General features: G+C 43.3%; 1 protein-coding gene across 1 annotated transcript in view; it reads right to left on the reverse strand.

The window, feature by feature from the left end:
- The window catches only part of jph3b (junctophilin 3b), a 50,441-nt gene that overhangs the window by 11,421 nt on the left and 15,763 nt on the right, over positions 1–23,257 (reverse strand). Inside the window, exons 2-5 of the mRNA XM_072386694.1 lie at positions 21,576–22,062; positions 17,374–17,739; positions 4,864–4,988; positions 2,305–3,257 (exon numbers count right to left, since the gene is read on the reverse strand). Of these exons, the coding sequence (XP_072242795.1) occupies positions 2,305–3,257; positions 4,864–4,988; positions 17,374–17,739; positions 21,576–22,062 (1,931 nt within the window). The remainder of the gene's footprint in view (positions 1–2,304; positions 3,258–4,863; positions 4,989–17,373; positions 17,740–21,575; positions 22,063–23,257) is intronic.

A 23,257-nucleotide genomic window follows, 5' to 3' on the forward strand; every position in this document is an offset into this window, starting at 1 on the left:
CTTCCTTGTTGGAGAGACTGAACCTTTGGTGGAAGCTGCTTTTATACCCAATCCTGACACCCTCACCTGTCAGCAGGTAACCTGCTGGTTGTAGAAGCTTCCAGAGCATTTTTCCTTACATATTCAGTAAACTTTTCTTCATTTCTTTGCCTTTCTGACGTTTTTAAGTGTTTTGCTGCATCAAATTCTAGATTTGTTGGTCAGTAAAGACAGTAAAAATCATTCCTTTAATACTCAAATAATGGTTCAAACAAATTACAGATTTAAAACTGCATTTTAGAAAACAACTCTCCTGGAAATGGGGTTTGTAGGTTTAAAATAAGTTTATCGAGGTTTAACAGTCGGTGTATCTTTTGTTTTTCACTGTTTTCACTCTTCAGGTCCTCCATCTTGAATTTTTGGTCATGTTCCGATCTGATGGCTCAGGAAAGAAATCAAGAAATGGTCTTTTCACATTGGTGTCCAAGTGTTTGACTGGCCCTGAGCGAAACTCTCTCCATAACCTTTGGCTTGTGAACGCAGTTCAACCCAACATCATTAATGCTCTAATGGCTGCAAATCTCTGGAGCCAGGTATCCAAATCTTGCAGAAAGCCATCCAGACAGAGCCAGACAGAGCGATGCAGGCTGTTATAGTATCAGATTATAGGAGATAATCATCAATCTCTTTTATCCTTTTTTATTGATCCTGCTTTTTTGGAAAAAGAAACCTTTCTTTGTGGGATTATTCTAATCTCAGTTATTATGAAATGTGCTCAAAAGGCTAATTTGTGGAGACAGATTGATGCTGAAACAGGTTTTTAAAGAAGTTTATCTGAACCAAGTGATGGAATCAACAGCGAAACGTGCAAATGTGATCATAAACATCAGAGATGACCTGCCAGACCCCCAGAAATAAGACAGTATCAGATGACACATCTTATCATGTCTGATACTGAACCATAACAAATTAACCGCAGGAAAATGCTGACTCTGCCAGTCTGCTTTGCAGCTGCTTCCCTCTGAGAGTATTAAAAGGCTCCCAGTGCAAGTGTGTCCGTGTGAAGCTCGCTAATAAATGAGAGTGTTCATCACTGTCAGTGAAAATCCTCGATCATCCGGAACAGCTCGTGCTCGACATTTGACACATGACAACACAGCGGGGCAGTGTTTTTGTTCTGGGGTTTATCGGATGGATTTATGCAGCGAATGCAGGGAAAAGTGTTACTGGAGTATGTCTGGAAAACTTTGGGAAAGCAAAGAGAAAGACTACAAGGATTTGAATTTTCAATGTAAGTAATTGTGAAGATGAATTTCAAATTAACACTTCCAATTAACTTCAAAGGGGGGGGGGGGGGATCCTTAAATCCCCAGAAAATGGCTTCATGACCTGATGTCCCGTCTCCACTGGGACGGGAAAAGTCCCACATTGTTGTGTGGAAAACTATTTCGCTTTGTTTTCACACCAGGACTCGTCACGGAGATTCAAAGCTACACAAGGCAACGTTGCACCAATAAATTCCATGTTTGCAGGGTTAGATTCTAGCATTTCTCTATGAATGGGAATATGTGACGTCCAGTCTCAGCCGTCACCAGTTTTGTGAAACTAAAATCTTTTCAGGAGAGAAAAGTTGCTGGAGGTGAGTCAGAGTGTGGAGTGCTGAGAGAAAATCTAGAATAACCTCATGATTGATTTAAAAGTGCAACATTTTAGAAGCTTTTAAGCTACAAGAGACAGTAAACTTAATACCAACATGCTGTGTGTCAAAACAAAAACAGCAGATTACATATGGAAACTCAACAAAGCATCAGGTATATGCGATAGGAAGACACTGAAAATGTTTCTGGGTAACTCCAAACAGGTCTGATTTCCTTTTTTCACAGTTGTTCTTATTCTAAACACGTTAAACCAGCAGATTTGTGACAGCAGCAACCGATAATATCACCTAACCTACTAAATAACCAGTGAGACAGGAAGCAGCGAACAAGATTTCACCCCACACACGGCCCCCGAAATCCACAGCGTGGATGAAGCTACGATTTCAAAATGCCCACCAACGACAAACAGTGCTGAAAAAGCAAGGACGCATCCCACTGAGCTACATGTCCCGATGTGGGTTGGGTGGTTTTATTGCACACACAGCCACATTTGCCCTAAAAGATGCCTTCTGTTGAGGTGTGATGCCAGTAAACTCGACCCCCCGTTCATGGTACTTATCATCTGAGAAAATGATTCAACTGTTTACTGAACAATCCACCAGTAAGGATGCTGCAGCCCCCCCACTCCCAGCATCTCTGAGCACGTGTGCTTGTGTGTGAGCCTTACCGAGTTCCCTTTGCTCTGCGTGAGGCTGAGGTCAGGCCGCTCGGGCGTGATGGGGGAGGATCTCAGAGGGGGGGAGAGGGTGAGGTCCCGGCGTAGAGGCCGTGAATCCATCTTCTCCCCCTGTCTGTCCAGGTTGTGTGCTGAGTCTTTCCCCCCCTCCCTCACATCTCGGTTCTTATGCCTCTGTCGCTGCGCGCCGTGCGAGCGCCCCTCTCCGTGAGCGTGCCTCTCCTCCCCGTGCCCATGGGCTTTGTGGGTGGTGGAGTCTCTGGGCTGTAAAGGCTTCATCTCCATCTCATAGTTGCTCATTTTCTCCTCGTCCTGCTCCAGCAGTCGGCCTCCTCTGCCGTGCACGCCCCTGTGCCCAGACGTCCAAGGGGCAGACGAGGATGACTCTGACCACCTGTCCCCTCTGGCCTGTCTGTGATTGGATGAGCCGTGTTCCCGCGATTTGTGATTAGAGGAGCTGTGTTTGTGTCCGTTGGTCCGGCTCGCTCCTCGCCCGCTGACCCCGCTCCCTCCTTTCGACAACATTCCCCTCCTCTTGTCCTCGCTCCAGCTGTTGGCCCGCAGATACTCCCCCTTTACTCCTCCTTCTTCACCTCCCCTGTTGCCTCCCTCCATCAGTACCTGAATCTCAGTCTGCCCTCCTCCTCCACCCTTCTCATCCTTTTCTCCTCCCTCCTTCCCTCTGTCCCCGTGGTCCACAGCGCTCTGCCGGTGGAAACGGGCGCTCTTGCTGCGCTGGGACGGCCGGGCAGGAGGAGGCGGAGTGTGGGGGGGCGACGAAGAAGGCGGGCTGAGGTCAGGGGTGGCGGCATCGTTGGAGGGGTCATCAGAGCCCGCACTCTTCATGTAGAGATCTGGACTTTCGGCCGTACCGGCACTACTCGACAACCCCTCACCCTCCACTTCGCTGGATACCTGACGCTTGGGCCGCTGCACCTCCATACCTGGACAGAACACGAGAAAAACGATGGACATTTAGGGAGGAGGTGAAGAAGCAGCAGCCATGTTTGTTGGCAGTACATAACTGTTGCTTTACACCTGAATAAGAGCACAGGAGACTGTAGGAAACAGTGACAGAAATCACATTTAAATGTATTGATTGTAGGGACTGTAAGAAATGATTAATGTTTTAATATTTAATGTTTTAATTACCCACAGATGATCTCAGCACATGTTTGGACCATAAGAAAAAATGTAATTTTATACTTTGCTGACTTGTGATACACAACACATCTGCAGCTGATCGCTTGGGGGCCGATGGGACAAAAGCAACACCTCACCGTGACTCGGGGGGCCACAAGCTCAAGGCGGCCATTCGTTTTTGTGTTATTTTTCCTTTTTATCAAAGTAAAAGTGTGGCTTATAGCTCTGTAAAGTGGTGGCAGAGATTATACTGAGTGTGTGTGCGCACCTGTGTCCACAGCGGGGAGGGGGCGCAGCTTTTTTCTAAATACAAGTGAGAGTAAATCCAGGAAAAAAGGTCGGGAACCTCTAACTGATGGTGCATCAGATAATTGTGTGTCTATAAAAGCTGATTAATACGTTTATGTAAACCTGCCACTATAGACACAGTGCTTATGTAACTTTGGGACGAAGCAGTATGATTATTGCATGTGCATGTGCACGTGCACGTGCACGTGCATTACAGTTGCTTTCTGCTACTTTAAAAAAGATATCAGCACACTAATAGACGTGATTAAATCAATCATTACCATAAGTTGGAGTACACACTCCCAATCGAGCCGCATGTTTTGTTGTTTCTTGTATTTTCTCAAAGCTGTGGGACAAGTTACACACAATATTAAGCAAAATATTAACAAACGCTTTTGCACAGGCACCATTAATGATGCTGAAGCTGCAAACTCTGTCATGGGTACAGTGCTGGATATCACAAAGACAGCTGCTTTTGTTTTGTTAGCTGCACAATAAATTTCACAGAAGAAGAATTGATTCGAGAGGTGAAAACATCGCGTCGCTCCACCTTGTTTGACCACCTTTTCAGATCATAACTTCTCACAGTTTTTTTTAAATCGGTAAACAGATGTGAAGGAAGCAGTGGGGTGGATGATGATGATGCCCGGGTCGCCACAGTAAATGTCAGCGCTGATGCTTCCTGACATAGATGCACTCACAATAACACGGAGAGGGTTTTTTTAGTGGTGTGAGGGCTGAGAGCAGAAAAGTTGGCAAAAGAGCAATCACTGTCATCCCAGGTATGTGTGTGTGATCTGTGGAAGTGTACAGTATGTGTCATAAAGTCAGCGTGTGCGTGTGTGTCACCCTGCATGTTCACATGCTCCGGCTACCTGCGGCGCTCTACAGGTGTGAGTGACAGAGGCAGAATCACAAAGCTGGAGGGTGGCCCACACTGACCTTTATCACCAACCCACACACACACATAAATACACGACTAAGGGAGTTTTTCTTTGTTGTTGGATGCAAGTTTGCTCGCTTTTTTTTGGAATATCTGTCCACATGGATACAGACGTGCGGGAAGTAAGAAAAGTTTATGATTCTGGTGACAGAGAGTTCATGGGAGTGTGAGCCCACCATTTCCAGGGTGCTGGAAGGACGGGGAGAACTGCTTGGCAGTGACCCTCGCCATGCGACTCTCCTCCTGGGCTTTCTGAGCTGCTCCCATCGCCGCCTCTGCTTTACCCTGCGCATGAGCCGTCCTGAAACACAAAACGCCACAAATTCAGTACAAAAAAGGAAAGCAAGCCTCACCTTTCAGCATTCATTTTCCATTCCCACTTTATCCCATACGGTCACCAGTCCATCAAAAGGCCAATCAGTCTCAAATCACCATTTAACCCAACAGGCAACAGTCAGAAGAAGCCAGAATACCCTCTGAAGACCCACAAATACACAAGCAGAAGATGCAAACTCCACACAGAAAAGCCTCGGCTGAGAGTTGAACCGGGAACCTTCTTATTGTGAAGTGACACAGCATCCTCCTTTAATCAATTAAAAAATGAAGAAAAGATTCAAAACACAATCACTGACTGTGATATAACAGAAAGGTGTTCACTGTTCAACCTACACAGGATAGACACAAGTTCATAATCTCCTCACTGAGCTTTATTAATCTGATTGACAAGCTAAACCTTTTCTCTTCAACATGAACCTTATGTCAGACACCCTTTTGAACGTCTAACCCTCTTTCTGACGTCTAGTTATCCATGTGAATACACGACAGTCAGCAACAGCATTAGAACCACCTGCACAATATAGTGTAAGTTTCCCTCATGCCACCATAACGGCGCTATGGACACCGAACCTCATGAGCTGTCTTTTTGTGTCAGGCACCTGAAAATCATTCAACAAATGCTCGACCAGAATTGGATTTGAGGTTTGACAGCAGGATCCGTGTTATAGGCCTCATTATGTGTTCCTTGAGATATTGTTGAGGAGTTTTGTGAAGTGGAGGGGTACATACGGTTGCTGGTGGTGGTGTGTGTGTGTCAAAGTAATATCCTTATGAATGCCAGGTCCCAAGCTCCCCCAGCAGCGCGCTGCTTCGTAATCAGCCTTTCAGTAGATTCATTGGTGTGGCTGAACAGTGCAAAATATCATGTAACGCAGGTGGCATCATAAACGTGTATTTGATCAATCATGCCATCTAAATGAAGGATTTGATAGTCATATGAGAACAACAGTGCAGGAGTAATTATCACCTCTATGTAGACCTGATCCATACAAAAATATCTTCTAAAATCTAAACAGGCGGCTATCTACCCAACAGTGCACCTCTATCAGTATATGCTCTGGTCTGCCAAATATAACTGCAGCCAAGACAACTGCAGAGTCCTCACCAAGAGAAGTGGCTTATATTACTCCAGTTCCTATGTGTCCGCACTAGCTTGATGTCCGTTATAATGTTGGTTTTAAATACTGCTGTTAGTTCAAAAAGTGTCATGGTTTAAGGCCAAAATACATTTCAGATCTTCTGGCATGTTATGAAACTTCTGGATATCTGGAACAGTTTTCTGTCCTCGGAGTGAAAACTAAACATGGACCACCCCCATAACCACACCCCAATATGCATTGTTGTTCATGTATTTTGTTTTTTCAGTGTTTTATGCTTTCTGTAAATGCTTTGAATTGCCTTGTTAAACAGATTTGCCTTTACAGCGAACACTGAATTGGTTGTGCCTCACATTAAAGGGACAACTGGTTTATATCTATATGCAAACAACGGCTCTCACCATCTACATGCTAGTTGTTAGCATTATATGCTAGTTGTTAGCATTATATGCTAGCCTCATCATGCTAATGCCCAGCCAAGCCAGAAACTATTAAATTGTTAACAACTATTAAAAATGAATTTCAGGTTTAGGTATAATTTTCCAACTAGGTTAAACTTATATTTACATTTCCCACCGTGTGCCATCAGTAGCCAGATTACTTTTGCAAGAATCTAGCTTTTGCTGGCTTCTTAATAATCCTGTTTTTGTCCCTTTTACTGCACCGTGAGGGGACATTTTTTCTTGTGATTGCAGAACCGTAAAAAAAAAACATCCACATTAATCGCCTCCTGTTTGTGCTCTCACAAACCTTTTATTTTTTAGGTACTAATCATAGAATTGGCATCATTCATACCTGGGTTATCTGTTCTATTGTGTCTCACTAGCTGGCAAATCTCGTTATAAAGATACCTGAGCCATAGAGTAAGAAACGCACACAGTCTGAACAACAGGAATCAACACATTACATGATACCCAACACAGCAGGACAGTTATTACAGAGATAGGTGTATTCTTCTGTTTACAGGTGCTGCAATCTATTGTGCCAGAAAATGTTTTCAATTTGACTTCCTTTCCTTTCTTTTTGACAGGTTTTCTGCATCCTCTTCATCTTTCAAACAGCTCATTTGCAGCCTCCTTTTCATGTCTCTTTTATTTTCTTTCTCCTTGTCTCTAATTGCGCCTTCCGTCTTTATAACAATCCCCTTTTCACCTCCCTCTTGTTGTCCCACCTTCTTTTCTTTCTCTTCAATTATATCAAATAGATCTTTTCAGTTACAACCCTTCTCTCGCAGTCATTTCTCACTTTCCACTCCTCTTGCAGACTGTCTTGCCAAGGGTTCTCCACTTGTATACAACAGTCTCTCCATCCCTCCCTCCTTTCTCCAGGCAGTAACAGTCTTGATGCAGTGTTGCATGTCGATGGCTATTGATTTCTTTCCTCTCTGCTACTCTGTGTAAGCACCACTATGCCAGATCCAGTACACACAACATCACCATGTGAACGCAGCCTGTTGGTGGTTGGGGAGGTGAGGTGTAAAGGGGGATTGTAGAAGACTGTGTTTGTGTTTCACATGTAATTTTCTTTTCTTATTAACTAAAATTGTAGCTATACTTACTGCTTCCCAAGTAAGCACAATCTATCTGATCTGCTCATAAAAGAGATCCTCATTGTCTCTGCCATCTTTTCCCCCACAACTTCCTGTCCCACTCCTGTCTTCCTAGGGAAGAACCTGTTTCTTCCTGGAGAGAAAGGAGCGACCTGTTCAAAAGCAGAGGGCTTAATTATACAACACAGCAACCTGTCCAAAAGGGAAGAAAAAAAGAGCTGCAGATGGAGGGTGGGAAGAGAAGAGAGGCGAGATGGAGTGAGGTGATGAGGAGAGGAGGAGGAGAGACTTTGACAAAAGAGAGGTGCAGAGGGTGAGGATGGAGAATGGAGAAGGCAGGGGGATAGACTGAAAAGAAGATGGAGTTAAAACGTGTTACGTAGTGAACATCAATGAATCACCGCCTGGTTAATTGTGAGACAGCATAATTACAGCAGTGTCCATGAGTCTGACAACCTCTGCATGAAAGCAAAAGGAGGACAAGCAGTAATGTCTCCTACATGAAAGAGAGTTTTGTAAGCCACCAGCACTGAAACAACACCTGTATATCACCTGTTACATGTTATATGACTCCATGCAGACATGGTTGATGATACAGTATTATAAAGTACATTTATTCTTGCAGTATGTGTTGTATTGATATGATCACATGATTTCATCTTTGAGAAAACTCAAATAGCGAATAAAAGTGGTCACTGAGGGTGACCAAACATAAGTTCTGTCATTTCTGTATGTAGAATAACTGCAATGTCAAGGCTGTAAAATATTTTTTTGCATTTTTGCATTATGTGAAACGTGGAAAGATGAGACCAAAATAGAGTTAAATTTTAGTTAAAATGATAAAGAGACACATCCTATTCCAGTATGGCAAAGATAGTATCATGGTTTGGGCTCGTTTTGCTTCTAAGCCAGGGCAGCTTGTCATTATTGATGGAGCAATAATAATAATATTAAAAGGCCATTTGGAAGGAAGATACAACCTGTTAATTCTATGGATTATATGAATCAGGAGGGGTCATTATCAGGTATTTATCAGGTATCTTAAAATCAGAAAAACACAACCTGAGATAAACAACAAATTATGTTTTGTATTACACCATCCCACTGCTTATTTAACAAAAACTGAGCAAAAACACAGAAGCAGTGTGGGAAAAACTAAGTGAACCCAGCAATTGTTGCTGCCCATCAATCTGGGAAGGGTTATAAGACCATTTCCAAACTATCTGGAGTCCATCATTCTACAGAGAGAAAGATTATTCACAAGTGGAAAACATTCAGGACAGCTGTCAATCTTCCCAGGAGTGGACGTCCCAGCAAGTTCACCCCAAGGTGAAGAAGCCCAGAGCTACATCTCAGACTCTACAGGCCTCAGGTAGCATGTTAAAGGTTAAAGGTCATGACAGCACAGTTAGAAAAAGACTGAACAAGGATGGCTTGTTTGGAAGGGCTGCAGGAGAAAGCCTCTTCTCTCTAAAAAGAACATGGCAGCACAGCTTAGGTTTGCAAAGCTGCATCTGAACAAAGCTCAAGACTTCTGGAACAATGTCCTTTGGACAGACCAGACCAAAGTGGAGATGTTTGGTCATAATGCACAGCAGCACGTTTGGAGGAAACCAAACACAGCATATCAGCACAAACACCTCATACCAGCTGTCAAGCACGGTGGTGGAGGGCTGATGATCTGGGCTTGTTCTGCAGCCACAGGACCTGGGCACCTTGCAGTCATTGAGTCCAACATGAACTCCTCTGGATACCAAAGTATTCTAGAGTCAAATGTGAGGCCATCTGTCCCACAGCTAAAGCTGGACTGAAACTGGCTCATCAACAGGACAAAGATCCCAAACACAGCAGCAGATCTACAGCAGAATGTGTGAAAAAGAAAAGAATCAAGGTGTTGCAATGGTCCAGTCAGAGTCCAGACCTCAGCCTGACTGAAATGCTGTGGTGGGACCTTAAGAGAGCTGTGCAGAAACCAATGCTGCAAACCTCAATGAGCTGAAGCAACGCTGGAGAGGAGAGTGGGCCAAGATTCCTCCACAACCATGAGAGAGACTGATAACGTCCCACAGGAAACCATTACTGCAACTCACTGCAGCTGGATCAGGGGTTCACTTAGTTTTACACTTAGCTGCTGCTGCTACAAGCTGCTGGATCAGACTTCAAATAACGAATGATACAGTCTTACATGTTATGTGTTCAGATTTTTATATGAAACCTTAAAATTGGGCATTCTTCCTTTTTTACATGATTCTACATATGAGGCTGATCATGAGCTCACTTTCTCATCGTGAGACATTCTGAAATTGTGCAGGAAAAGGCACCAACCGAATGAGAAGGAATATCAAGGCCAAATAAGTTAAGTAGAATAATGACGTGCAGGAAGAGTTAAAGAGAGCGATGGATAGAAGATGCAATGAGATGGGCTGAGGAGAGCAAAAGGAGAGAAGTCTAATCCAGGCCTCACACTCTAAGCTCCTCCATCATCTCTGCCATCACGCTGAACCAGCTGATGCTGATGATGATTCATATCTCACAGAGCTTTCCAGTTTGCATCACTGCTAATCGTGCGTGTTGGTGCTTGCATCGCTCGTGTTGTGTGGACATAAATCTGTTTACACAGATCTCTCTCTCATTCACTTGCCTGCTTTGTGAGGACAAAACCAAGTCATCCTGCAAGTAAATCAGTTGATTCTTGTAGGAAAACCAATTTAAGGTTAGTGTCGGACTCCAGGAAATTAATGTAAGTCAATGTAATGTGCACTAATGTGATGGAAACAGTGTGTGTGAGTAGCTGTGAGTTTGTGTGTTTGGGCTTTAGGGTAACTGATGAAATGAGGTCACAGGAGTGTCTCCATCCACAAAGCACAGTGAGTCACTGGTGTATTTATCTGGTACTAACTAATCACAGGTAGCCCAATGACACATCAGTTACATCAGCACATGTGACAGCAGCAATGAGGGCACATCAGCCGGGTATCACACAAACACACACACACACACATCCAGGATTTACTGTAACATCAGGCAGATTCTAAACTTCCCCCCCAGATGTAGGAATCAGTTCCAGAGACAAACCTCACCTTTGACCTTTCCTCTTGCTGACACGTCCGTGTAAAGTTGGACTAATGTTCCACAACAGCCTTTGAGCTGTATTAGCAACACACACAGTCCTGGAAGTCAGAGAAGGAGCCAGCTCATCCTTGAACCAGTTTTTTCACTTTGCTCCGAGAGAAATAATTGCAGCAATTATCCGGTGACTGTTTCACCTCTCAGGGTTTCTCCTGGTGTTCCACAAGGAAATACCCTGCTGTTCTGGGACGTGCACACAAACAGAGGCTGTCCTGTGCTGCGCTGCCGTCTGAATCTGGGTTAGACTTTTCTGTGGGTGTATGTGTGTAAAGCAGCTGAGCGGCGGGCCAGGCTAAAACTGTAGGTACAGTTCGGTCAAACTGGAGCGTAAAGTTTGATTTGGACCATTTTCCCAACTGGAAAACAATAAACCTGCATCCCCTACCTGCCCTGCCTGCACTGAGCAAACACCCCCTCAACTTTCAGGAATTCTGCAGTGTGTTGAGAACTTTATGTTGCTTCTGTTGATCTAAGATGCTGAAAAGCACGCTGCGGTTTTTAAATGTGACTGTTTCTGTTTCCAGGGAGCCGGCAACATTAATCTGGCTCTATCACTGCATTAAAGACAAAAAAAATCACTGAATGTTGAAGGAATGCTCAATAAAAACAAGGAAGTTGAACGCTTGCTTGGTTGACCCTGGATTTATTCCAGTTCTTCATGGTATGTCTTCTCAGGTGTGCAACTGGGCTTCTTCTCGTTCTCCCATCCACCACAGCGGGCCGAGACCACAGGGAGTGGTACAGGCAGTGGTTACCACAGTGTTATGGCTCCCCACAGCCATAACACTCTCCTGGACCTTGCTACCCACCGGACGACTACTCATGGAGGGCTTTGAACTGTGACCTCAGCCGTGTGCAGCGGTTTCAGGGTGCCAGCTTTGTGCCTCTGGGTTCCCAACTCTCCACCCTACTTTATCTATATCCCTGCATTCAGTCCTGTGTTCATTACCCGCAGTATCCACAGTATCCCTGTCACTTTCACACCTGTCCTCTCCACTCCATCTGCCACAGCTGCAGCCCCTTCCTCATTAGTTTCCCCTTCCTTGGTTTGTCTCAGTCAGTGTCAGATCCTCGCCGTTACGTCTTCTCGGTTCTTCTCTGTAGTTCTGTTCATCGCTTGTCTGCCACATTTCAGTCTTTAAATAAACCTCCAGAGAAGAGACATTTGGGTTCTCTTCTGTCCGCCACCAACAAAATTGTAACAGCAGTCCTTCAGTGATCCATTTATTTTTTTAATTATTCAATTTGAGTGTTGAAAAGAGATTTTATAGACATTAGTTCGGAAAAATTAAATCCCTGAACAAAAAAGTGGAATAACGGTGCAGACTGCACTACTCAGGCTCCTACAATCTCTGCTGGGTGAATTCCTTCACTTTAACAGCTCAGATAATGATCCGATTGGACCCATCTGCAACAGTTGGTTTCATGTCACCATTCAGTATCAGACCAGCTCTCCTAGAACCTCAGAGAAGGTGGTTCTAAATTATTTACACACCGTGTTCTACGACAGAAAATCAGAAACAGACACCTTGTAATTGAGATAGAACATAAGCCTTTGGATTGATTTTAAGAGTATTTGTAGTGTAATCAGTTTCACCTTTCTGATTACAAGCTCTCCAAATAGATTGGTTTCAATATTTCTTCTGCTTTTTTGCACACAGTGGTCTACAATATATTCCATATATACTCAATATAATGTTTTGAATCAAAATCAAACTGAGTAATGTGAATATATATTGATATAATTGAAGAGTAATGTGAATTTTTTTTCTAAACAGGATGAGCTGTGGCATACAGTGGCAGCAGGAAGCCTTAAATCAGAGAAATCAAACCCTTAACCTGAGGTCTGCAGCCCAAAAAGACGTCCTGAACATAGCAAATACACCACAACCCACTTTTTCTGGGTCACAGGACACGAATGAGAAAGATTACTTTTACTTTAGTCTATTTACTGTTTGTTTTCTAAATGTTTTGCTTTGATTCGAGACGTCTTAGTCACCCTGTTGAATAGCAGATTCTAGATAAATGCTAAGTGATAATATTCAGAATGATAGCATGCTAAATGAGATGCTCCGCTGTGCCTCACCCATTTATATAGATATGAAATATGTTGTGTTTGCCATCAAGAAGTAAGTTCAAGTAGCTTTTCTGCTTTAAGCCTGCAAGAAGTGACACCCTACTTTAAACAAGGACACTCAGTCTGTCCCCAAAAATAATTCAAGGCCATCTTTATGCATGAGCTCCTGCCCTCTAAATATCTGAGCACAATCTTCCTCAGCATACAAAACCCGAGGTCTTACATTACGTACATCTGTCTGCGTCAGACATGTCTTAGTCTCTAAACAGGCTTTAAAATAAGAAAATGCAGAATCTGTGGACAAGAGACGAGATTTTGGTTCAAACTAAAGATGTTTGAGCACAAATCTCCAGGGGATGGGTTGCGGGATCCGTCGTCAGGTAAAAGTGTGAAGCTTGAGGCTTATGACGTCAACAAATCTGATTGGAATCAGAAGTTAGAAAAGCCGGAAACCTTTGAATGAAACAATGAAAAAAAAGAAGCATCTGCTGATAAGAATCTCTAAAATCTTACAATCAAGCATTGCTAATTTGCATAATTCTTGGAGAGTTAAAGGGAGATATTACTGCTTTGGTTCCTTTCACACCTTGTGTTTTCATTACTGTCTGTGACTTTGAAAGAAGAAAGGATAATTAAAAATGATTGCACTGTTCTTTGCACCCTTTAGACTTACAGGTAGAGTTATAGTGGCTGTAAAACCTACATAATGCCTAAAAAGGAGAACACTTATCCTCGTAATCTGAGAAACGGACTGACTGATGTCTTCCTTACCTTTAATCTGTCTGTCCTTGTTCTGCGTGCCTGACTTATTAACAGTGTGAGCTGTTAGCTGCTGTGGTCCCACTGCCTCAGCAGAGGACTGTCATCTGGGCTAAGAGGATTGCTTCTTTACTCACTCAGCTCATCCTGCATGTACACAAACATGTCCAGCAGCTGCATTCACATACCACACCAGTAAGCTTATAAGCAAGAGAAGGTTTGTGTGGATGGGTGTGTGCGTTAGTTCAACTTCTCCGTGCTGTCTGTCCGTCTGCCAGCATTAGCATGATGTGGAATTTCCTTTATTTTACCTTTCCATGTCTCTTGCTGCCTCTTAATGTTTAGAGTCTCATCATTTCCACCTTAACAGCATCTCTACACTGAATGAAATCAGGCGGTCTGCACCTGAACACATTCTGTAGTGATGAGCCGGAGGTCAGAATGCAACTCGTTACTGATCTGTTCCAAGGTCATCTGCTAATCAGATAGTAAAGCTAATCCTCTTTAAGACAGCTGCTTCATTCACCGCCTCAGAGTGCTGTCACTCTGCAGCCGTTTATCTCAGCTTCTGCTGCTCACATGGATCCACTGGAAGCCTGTGACTGTTGAACAGATAACCTGAAAGAGATGCAGCTGAAATGCACTTTACCTGCTTCTTAAACTGTTCAAACAACTCTTGTTAACAACTGTAGGCTACAAGCAGTAAGATGTGGATGTTGCTCTCTTGATTATTATGGAACTGTATTAATGTTGCTGTGTTTGTTCAGGTGAGTCTGATCTTTGTTGCAGCTGCAACAGGTGCAGAGATTCTGTGTTAAATTGAGAACATATATGATAAAAACATGCTATTTCAAGTAGGATGTCTCCAGCACCAGGGAAAAGAAGAATCTAAGAGTTCTGCTCAGCGTTATTCTGTAAGGACGTCAGCCAGTCAGGAATGAGCAGTGACCATATGAGAAAGCAAAGTGATCACTTTACAACCATATAAAACCAAAAGGATTACGTCTCTCTAGCACCGATGCAGATGAAACAAAGTGTCAACCCAAGTGTCTGAATAATGCATTCAAAGTTTCCCGAGAAGAGATGTTAAATTTAAGGAATCATACAGATATTTTAGCCAATTAACAAAAATTCCTCGACAAAAAGTTTTCTTAAAACAGCTACTTGCCTGTTTCTAAATAGTCTGAATGAGAGTTACATCACAGCACTAAAACTAGTTAAAGTTTCTGGCGATCTTATCTGGTCTCTGCTGTCAGAGCTCATTTCTGTATGTGACACCTCTGGAAAACATCTTAAAGACTTAAACAAATAGTTGGGATCGAGTGTAGCGACTGGTTTAAGTCATTTACATTTGATAGATCCCATTTTTGTATGAAACAATGAGTTAAATCATGTATTCTTTGCACATACCAGTTAGTTATGATGTCCCTCTGGGATCTGAGCTGGGACCAGTTCTATTCTATGCAAACTTCCTTTGGGGAACACCATCAGGAAACATGGTATTCACCTCAACTGTTATGCTAATATCACCCAGTTCTGTGTATCTACGAAGCCCGAGGAAAATAATCAGTAACTGGAACTACATGGCTGTCTTAGAGACATAAAAGTCTGGATGACCTTTCATTTTCTACTTTTGAAGTCACTTAAAACCAAAGTCACTGTTTTGGGGCCTTAAAGCCTTGGAGATTCACTGTACACACATATAGTTATAGGGGGTGGAATCACCTTGGCTTCAGACAATGACACACACAGGAATAAGATATCCATCATGTCTGAAACAACTCCTGACGGACTCAGCTGACCAGTGGCAGGACACCTTCAGTAGCCTCTGTGCCTGCAGTGAGGCGTAGCAGAGCGAGCGTTCATCAGCTCTGTGCCCCCTCCTAACATTAGTGACCTTTTCACCCCTGCCATGGTCTCAGATCTGCAGACCAGCTGTTGCTCGCTGTCCACAGCTGGACACTTACTGCTATAAGTATTTAATTCATATTAGAGTTTATTCTTTGTTGTCATTTATCCTTTTCTTTAAACAAAGCTACATGCTATTTAAATTAAACTTGTTGTTTTTCAGAATAACCTGGAACTGTGTGGACCATCGGGCACAGAAACATTCAACTTTATAGTTGGTGTAGCAGCTATAAATCAGATGTTTTTCATGCATGTCATAATAAAATAAAGTGTTGAAAGCCGGACTCTGGTTTGGGACCTTTTAACTCATCAAACCTCTCTTGCTGTGCTTTTCTGTCCAGATTACAGAGATACTGTTAGCAGATAACGGACAGTTTAAACAAACAGTAGCAGAATGTGAACCGGGTCGTGTTTCATAGCGAGCTAATCAAGGATTGATTCAGCTATTCGGTTTCTTTCAGTTTCATCACACAGATTAATCCTGTGGAGATTCAACCAGTCACTTTTGTAAGCTTGTTCATACTCAGGGCTTTGGATGTCAGGGGTGTTCAGCTTAAACACCAGTATAACCATTCAAGAACACAGATACTTTCCTTGGTATTTTAGAACTGGTTGGAGCAGGTTATCTGTTAGAGGATGTAGAATAACTGGGGGATGGGACTTTAGTAAAAAACCTTGACAAAACAGCGGCTCTGGCCACATTAACATCCCAAACTCTGATGTGCTCAATGTTGAAATCAAATCAGCATTTATAATGAGAGCTGACTCTCATTTCCTTTCTGCACAGCAGCTTTAAGAGCTCCAGACAGTCGCGCTTCACTTGTTCTTTCACTTGTGCCATAACCCCCTTAACTCTAATTTCACGTTAACCTTAATCCTGCTCTTAATCTGCCATTGATCTAAATTACAACATGGACCAGAGCCATCTACAAGTGTGTAGGGGCGGCGCACTCTTCTCCTGGGGGTGGACTTGATGAACAGATGTGAAGGAAGGGTACAGATGATCATATGATAATCAAAGCACATGAAGCTGCAGTATTAACATTAGTGAAAGTCCTGGAACAACTACGTCAGCCCAGAGGTAATATTGCTGTCTTTATACGTAGACTGCTGGAGAAGGAGCAGAAACACTGCTGACGCTGGATGATATTTAATGAGTCCCTGTGAGATAAAGAGTATTAGCCTGTATTTGGAAGAACGTAGCACTGCGGCTAAACTTGCTGATGTAGTGTTAAGTCCACAGTGAAGACACGGGTACACATAAAGGTACAGCGGGCAGAGGAACCCTGCTGATCTTATTTAGCATCAAAGTTGATCTCTTTGGCCACATTGGTCCACAACACAAAATGGAAGAGTGTGAAATCAAACCGCAGTCTGCGCTACAAACTCATTATATGCTTGGTTTGCCTTCCAAAACTGTAACAATCATAAATGTAATTATTATATGGTCAAACATGCTTCTAAGCAGGTGGGAGACGGGTGCAAAAGAGCCAAGTTTGAGTCCCATTAAGAAAAATATTCACTTATCAAGATGTTGCTCAATCCATAAAGAAGCAATTAGCTGTTTTCTTACTCAAAAGTTCTTTTATACACATTATTATTATTATTTGGACTAAAAATTGCCTGGTCTGGTCTCTTGGATTGAGAGCAGCCTCCAAAGGCCAACCTGACACCTCTCATCAGAGGCATCAATAAATAATGGTGTATAATGTAAAAGACATAGAGTTCACTTTCTCCTGCTGAGCCTGGGCAGCTTCAGGGGACCAACAGCTGCCAGCACATGTTACTTCTAAAGAAAAGAGACAAAGACAAACAGAGATGGAGATCTCACCTGGACAGGGCGATATCAGCCTTCTGCCGGGCGATGTCTGCCGCCCTCTGCGCCTCCGCCACGGCTCGGTCCACCTTCTCCCGGATCTTACTGGCCCGGAGGGGGATCAGGTTCTTCCTCTTGCCGCTCACCAGGATGTTCTGCTTGTACTTCCCCTCCTCCTTGGTGCCGTCAGGGAACGTGGTGCAGCCATAGCCGTGCCGTTTGTTGCTGAGCCACTCGCCCTCGTACTGCAGCCCGTCGGACCGCCGACTCACACCGAACCCGGTCCGCTTGTCGTTCTTCCACTCCCCGTTGTAGGTCTCCGTGGCCGTGGCGTCCACATCGTCGTCCACCACAGCCAACTCAGCATCTGCGTCTCCGAGGCTGCAGAGAGAAAAAGTGTTGTTGGTGTGAAGCAAACATTTTTAGATGCAACAAACTTCTGGAGACACAAAAAGTTAAATTAATCTATCACAGAAGGTCAGAAAACTTTTACATATCATGCACAGTTAAAGTCAGCTTTCCACAAGAGAAAACAAGTTTAAAAAAGGATGATTTTATTTCAACAGCTCTTTAAATGATAACCTGAGTAGTGCGCACATAAAACTCTGCTCTTATTGCTCGTATTTTAGGAAAATATGAGTGAGATGAAGACTGATTCGTGGTCACACAGGAGGTGGTTAGCCTGGTTTCAAAATTTCAGCAAAGATACAGATGATAAATTAACATTTTACTGTATAATTCATTCCAATGACAGGTTCCAACATATCCAACTACTTTACTCTTGTGTGCTCCATCATCTGTTAAACTGTTGGTGGACATTTATCAGTGAGTGGCATGTTTTAACGGCCTCATAAGCTGCTGTTTTGTCAGAAAATTAGTCTCTGGTGTCACTTCTGAAGGCGCCTGGTGAAAATTCACAGTTTTTGTGTCATGTTAGATTGAAATTCTAATAATTTCCTAAACCTAATTGTGTCGCTTAAAACTTGCTAAACAGCAAGTGAAACCAAAGGTTATTAGTGAATGAATGAAAACAGGGAAGATAAATAAAGAGCCTCCAGATGGCTTCAAACTTCAAAGATTTTTCATCCATTTCCTCTCCAGCTGCCTTGTGAGGGTCATATGTTGAAATGAACTCCAAAGCATGATGTTTGCTGTTATGGTCGGTGTGTCTGGGTCGTCACAGTCCTGTTTGGAGATGATTTTTCTCTTTGCAGACTTCCTGAGTGGACTGGTGGTGGAGGCATGGTTGCTTTCTCGTCTTCTCATCATGATGCAGAGCTTTCGAAGCCTCCCCTTCACCTTTGTTAAAATGTTCAGCTGCGTTAACTCGTAATGTCTGGCTGTGTTTAAAGCTCCTTATGTACCGAGCATTATCTTAATTACCATGCTTTTCTGACCCGATCAGCGCGTTTCTCCAGTTGCCTTTTACCTGGAAGCATAGTCTCCTTACTGTCACGATTTATGTTCTGTTCCATGTCTTGTCTCATCATTTCCAATTTAATTTGAAATATCACTAACTTTCTCCTCTCGTTTCAGGTATCTTGCCCTTCCTCCCGTGTCAAGCGTCAGATTGTCTTCCCTGATTCCCAAAGTGTTTCCACCTGTTCCCTTTGGTCCCTCATGTGTTCAATGCGTTTCCTTTGTCCTGTGCCAGTATGTCGCGTCCTGAATCACAGTCTTGCCTCGAGCCTGCAGTCGAGCGACTCTCCTGCAGAGCATATTTATGTGTAATTTATCCATAGTTTATGTATTTATTAACTCACGGTAAGTTGTTTTTGGAGAGTTTTGATTTGTAATGTTTAGTCCCTCTCCTAGTGGAGCGGTTTTGTGTTGTGTTCTTTAAGACCTTTAAAGACGAGCTTTAAGTTAATAGTTAACATTTCATAGCGCCTCGGTTTTCTAAGAGAGCATCCTTGTTTAAATCTGCCTCAATAGGAGAGCGTGACCTTGTTTTGTTATCGTTCAAAGCTTTTCTGTTTTCCTCCTGGAGTGGAGAGGTTTTTTGTTCATGTTAACTTTCAAAGCTGCACTCGTCCTCAGCTATAGTTCTAGAGGAAAGTGTTTAGGATTTTTGCTCTGTGAGGAGATCCTCATCCTGCCTTGCTGTGCTTCGTTCCTATAATGAATCTGAACCGACCTGCACCTGTGTCCCGAGGCCGTGACACTCACCTCCGCCACTCACTTTTAAATGACCTTTTGTAAATAAACGCCCTTCCTTCTCATTTCTCTTAAACGGAGTCTGGGTGAAAACCTCTTTATGTGGACATGTGAGATCCCTGCTCACCTTCTTAAATCAACCCTGCAGTGAATGAAGCCGTGCACGCGCTGCCAGGGCCGAAGCCGTGCACGCGCTGCCAGGGCCGAAGCCGTGCACGCGCTGCCAGGGCCGAGCCCGTGATCGGACCGGGCTGCACTTCTCAGATCAAAGCTTTGTGACAGGGCTCGAAATGAGCCTGCTTCTCATTTAACTGGTTTCTAACCGTGCATGTAAAGATGCTGTAAAAATGCAGCCAGTGAGTCCTCAGGATGGGTTCCTCCAACATATGAGCTGTCTGACCTCTGACCTCACCGCTCTGAGGCTGTGGCTGATGCTCGGCAGATTCAAAGCAGAAGATGGTTGATTTTGCTCATGATTAATTAATGTTGTAAGACCTTTAAAAACAGGTGTTTTATTTGTTCTTTTTTTGTTAACAGGCCAACTTGACCTTAGGAAAGTCTCATTATAATGACCGAAAACAATAAGAAACTAGAGTCATGAAACTTTTTCAGGATGTCTCGAGGAAAAAATGCATCTTAAACAACTTCCCCGTTTGTCTGTTTATTAGATTTATGATCACCTGTTGCATGTTTTATTTTTTTTTCTATAATATGTTCATAACACGCACCAGCCACTGATTTCAGGCCTTAAAGAAGCATCTCTGCGCACGTTTAAAGCCTTGCTGATACTTAATCAGACGCGATAAGCTGCTGTCAGGAACTTCGCCAACAAACAAGTTAAGAGCTGCTGACTCTCGTTGTCTTCTAATTGATTCCTTTAAGAATAAGGTCCCTCAATTCAACGTACTTTGAACTTGATGTCTGATTCCTTACATTAAGGCTATAAATGCTGATGTGCGTGCAACAAATGGGGCAGGGCATGTTTTAACAGGATCCAGGCCAGCTGACCAGTTGATATTTCATTTGACCCAAAGTGCCCGACGGTTTGCATGCCAATCCACTTTGAAGTCAGTTAAGAAGAGCAGGTGTTTGCTGTTTCCTGGAATCTGTGTCCTCTGGATGAAGGGCAGTTTCCCTTCATACTGCGTCATCACATTATCTCAGAAGACGCCAGTCTCAACTGAACACGACCCACAGTCATCGCATGCATTCTTCTTACAATAAAAGTGAATGAATCACTGCTGACGCAACCCAACAAAACTAAAAATGTTGTTTCATACTTAGTGTGATAAACATTCCTTGATGATGCGAGAAGCAGGGAGTGATGATTTTATTTTAAATGTTCTATTAATTCCTTCATTCATTCTATAGAAAATTAAAGGGATTAAAGACTCAAAGGACGGACACAGAATTAGTTAAAAACTGCGTTGGTCCACAACATAAAATGTTAAGGTTTACCAATAAAGGCTCAAAATTGTGAAATTACTTTTTGGACATCACAAATAAATCTAAACTTTTTGATTTATCACCATTTCAAGGCTTTAAAAATCATGTTGCACAGCTGTGGAAAACTATCTCTGTGCCCTTACTGTGACTCCAACACATTTTGGACACCTGTTTTGTGTTTTCTCTGGTTTATTTGGTATAATTCTACTTTGTGTGCCCTAACCTCCGCAAATCAATTTTAATCAATCTCTTAAACTGTAAATTATGTTGGCCATGATGACGGCAGCGTGAAAATATGATTTGTCCATGTTTAACAACCAGGAGTTTGGTGGATTGTCTAAAAATCAGAGGAACATTTAAAGTGTGAGTACGCTGCACAATGTATCCAGATGTTTTTTCCCCATCAGGAGTGATGTATGATGACATAATGTGTGTATAACTTGTGAATCATGATTGAGATGTGGCTCTCAGGCGGCTTTATTTTGAGTTAATTGTGGATTTTTGACAGTATGCGCTCTGAATGCTGATTTATCACTGAATTGTGTACATATTCTAAAATAAAACCACAGCTTTCATCGTCTTATAAACATTATCTGTGACTGTGTTGTCTTTACCTGATAGTTGAGTTGATATCGGATGCAGCAGAGGACACGGTGCTCATCCCAGCCTCACTCCTAAATGAGCTCTGTTTGGACCTCTGTGAGGCCAGAGAGCTCCTGGACTCCGACTTCCTCAGCTTGAGACCAGACAGAATGGACCTCCGAAACAGCCCGCCCTTCCTCTTCCCCTTCAGCAGCTCAGCCTCACTTTGTGCGGTCAGCACAAAGCCTCCACGGGACACCGCGGGGCTGCTGCCGCTGCTGCCTGTGCTACACATGGAGACACTGGTGGTCAAAGTGCCAGGGACCGCAGGAGGACCAGGAACCACCGCCCCTGTCCGGTCAAGCAGAGCTGTACCATTGCTGTGCTCTGAACCGGAGCGGAGAGAGTTTATGGAGGTACGCAGAGGGGAGCGGATGACGGCCGCCATGCCGTACGGGACACTCTGACGGACTCCATAACCATGACGCATCCCGCCAACCCACTGGCCCTGAAATGTCCCTTTAGAGAAAGCAAAACAAATATGTATTAGGTTTGATTTACACATGGTGCTGCAAACACATAAATATCCCTTAAATATGTCTTCAATATGTTCACTGCCCAGCCATGACTGAATGAAAGCGGTGATCAGAGCTGTTTAAAGAGGACATAACCCAGGTTGTTTCCTAAGTTTAAGAATATACTTTAATGCCCTGCTTGTGTCAGAGCTAATAAACCCGACAGCATGAAAGACCAGGACCTTCTAGCAATAGAAATCTTTTATCTCAGAGAGACTTATTCCGGTTTAAGAAAAAGTTACGATGATAACAAAAAATAGGTCAGAAGGGCTGGACTAATGCTAACTGAAGTAGCTCCTAAATAAGCAAACAGAACATGGTGCAGTGTGTCCTTAAAACATTTGAGGAAACTGGACAAGTGGAGGACAAAAGAAGAAGTGTCAGGCCTAAAAAACTATCTACAGCAGATGAACAGGATCTGAAAGTGATGTCCTTAAGAAAGAGGAAAAAATCCAGCTGTGACCTGACAGGACCTGAGAGATGCATCTGGACCTTCAGCTGATCCATCTACTGTTGGCCCAAGCCTCATCAGAAATGGTCTGCATGGAAGGGTGGCTGTCAAGAAGCCATTCTTAAGGAAGGGAAACAGGGAGAAAAGGCTGAGCTATGCCAAATGACACAAGAAGTGGACTGAAAATCAGTGGCAACAGGTCTTATGGAGGGATGAATCCTCCCCAGAGCCCGGACCTCAACATTATTGAAGCAGTGTGGGATCATCTGACAGAGAACGGAACAAAAGGCAGCCCACATCCAAAGAAGAGCTTTGGGATGTCCTTCAAGAAGCCTGGAGAACTATTCCTGAAGACTCCTTAAAGAAATGACAGAAAGCTTGTCTCAGAGGGTTCAGGCTGTGCTGGAGAATAAAGGAGCTCAGACCAGATATTCACTTTAAAGCTGCTGAGAACTGATCAAACTCTGTTTTCACCTTCATTACTTCAGTACTTTTTTATGTGGATGATACGCACGTTTATGTTTGCACATGCTTCAGTGAAGCAGGATGCATCTATCTCCTATTTTCCTGACAATATATAAACATTAGTGGTGGTTCAAGATTTTTGAACAATATTGAACACAGTTAATTTTTCTTTCTTCTACTTTAGATCGTTAATTCGATCATTGTTTGCTCTTTTCCTGATTTG

This window comes from Leuresthes tenuis, unplaced genomic scaffold (assembly GCF_036924035.1).
Source record: "Leuresthes tenuis unplaced genomic scaffold, fLeuTen1.0.hap1 SCAF_5, whole genome shotgun sequence".
Lineage (NCBI taxonomy): Eukaryota > Metazoa > Chordata > Actinopteri > Atheriniformes > Atherinopsidae > Leuresthes > Leuresthes tenuis.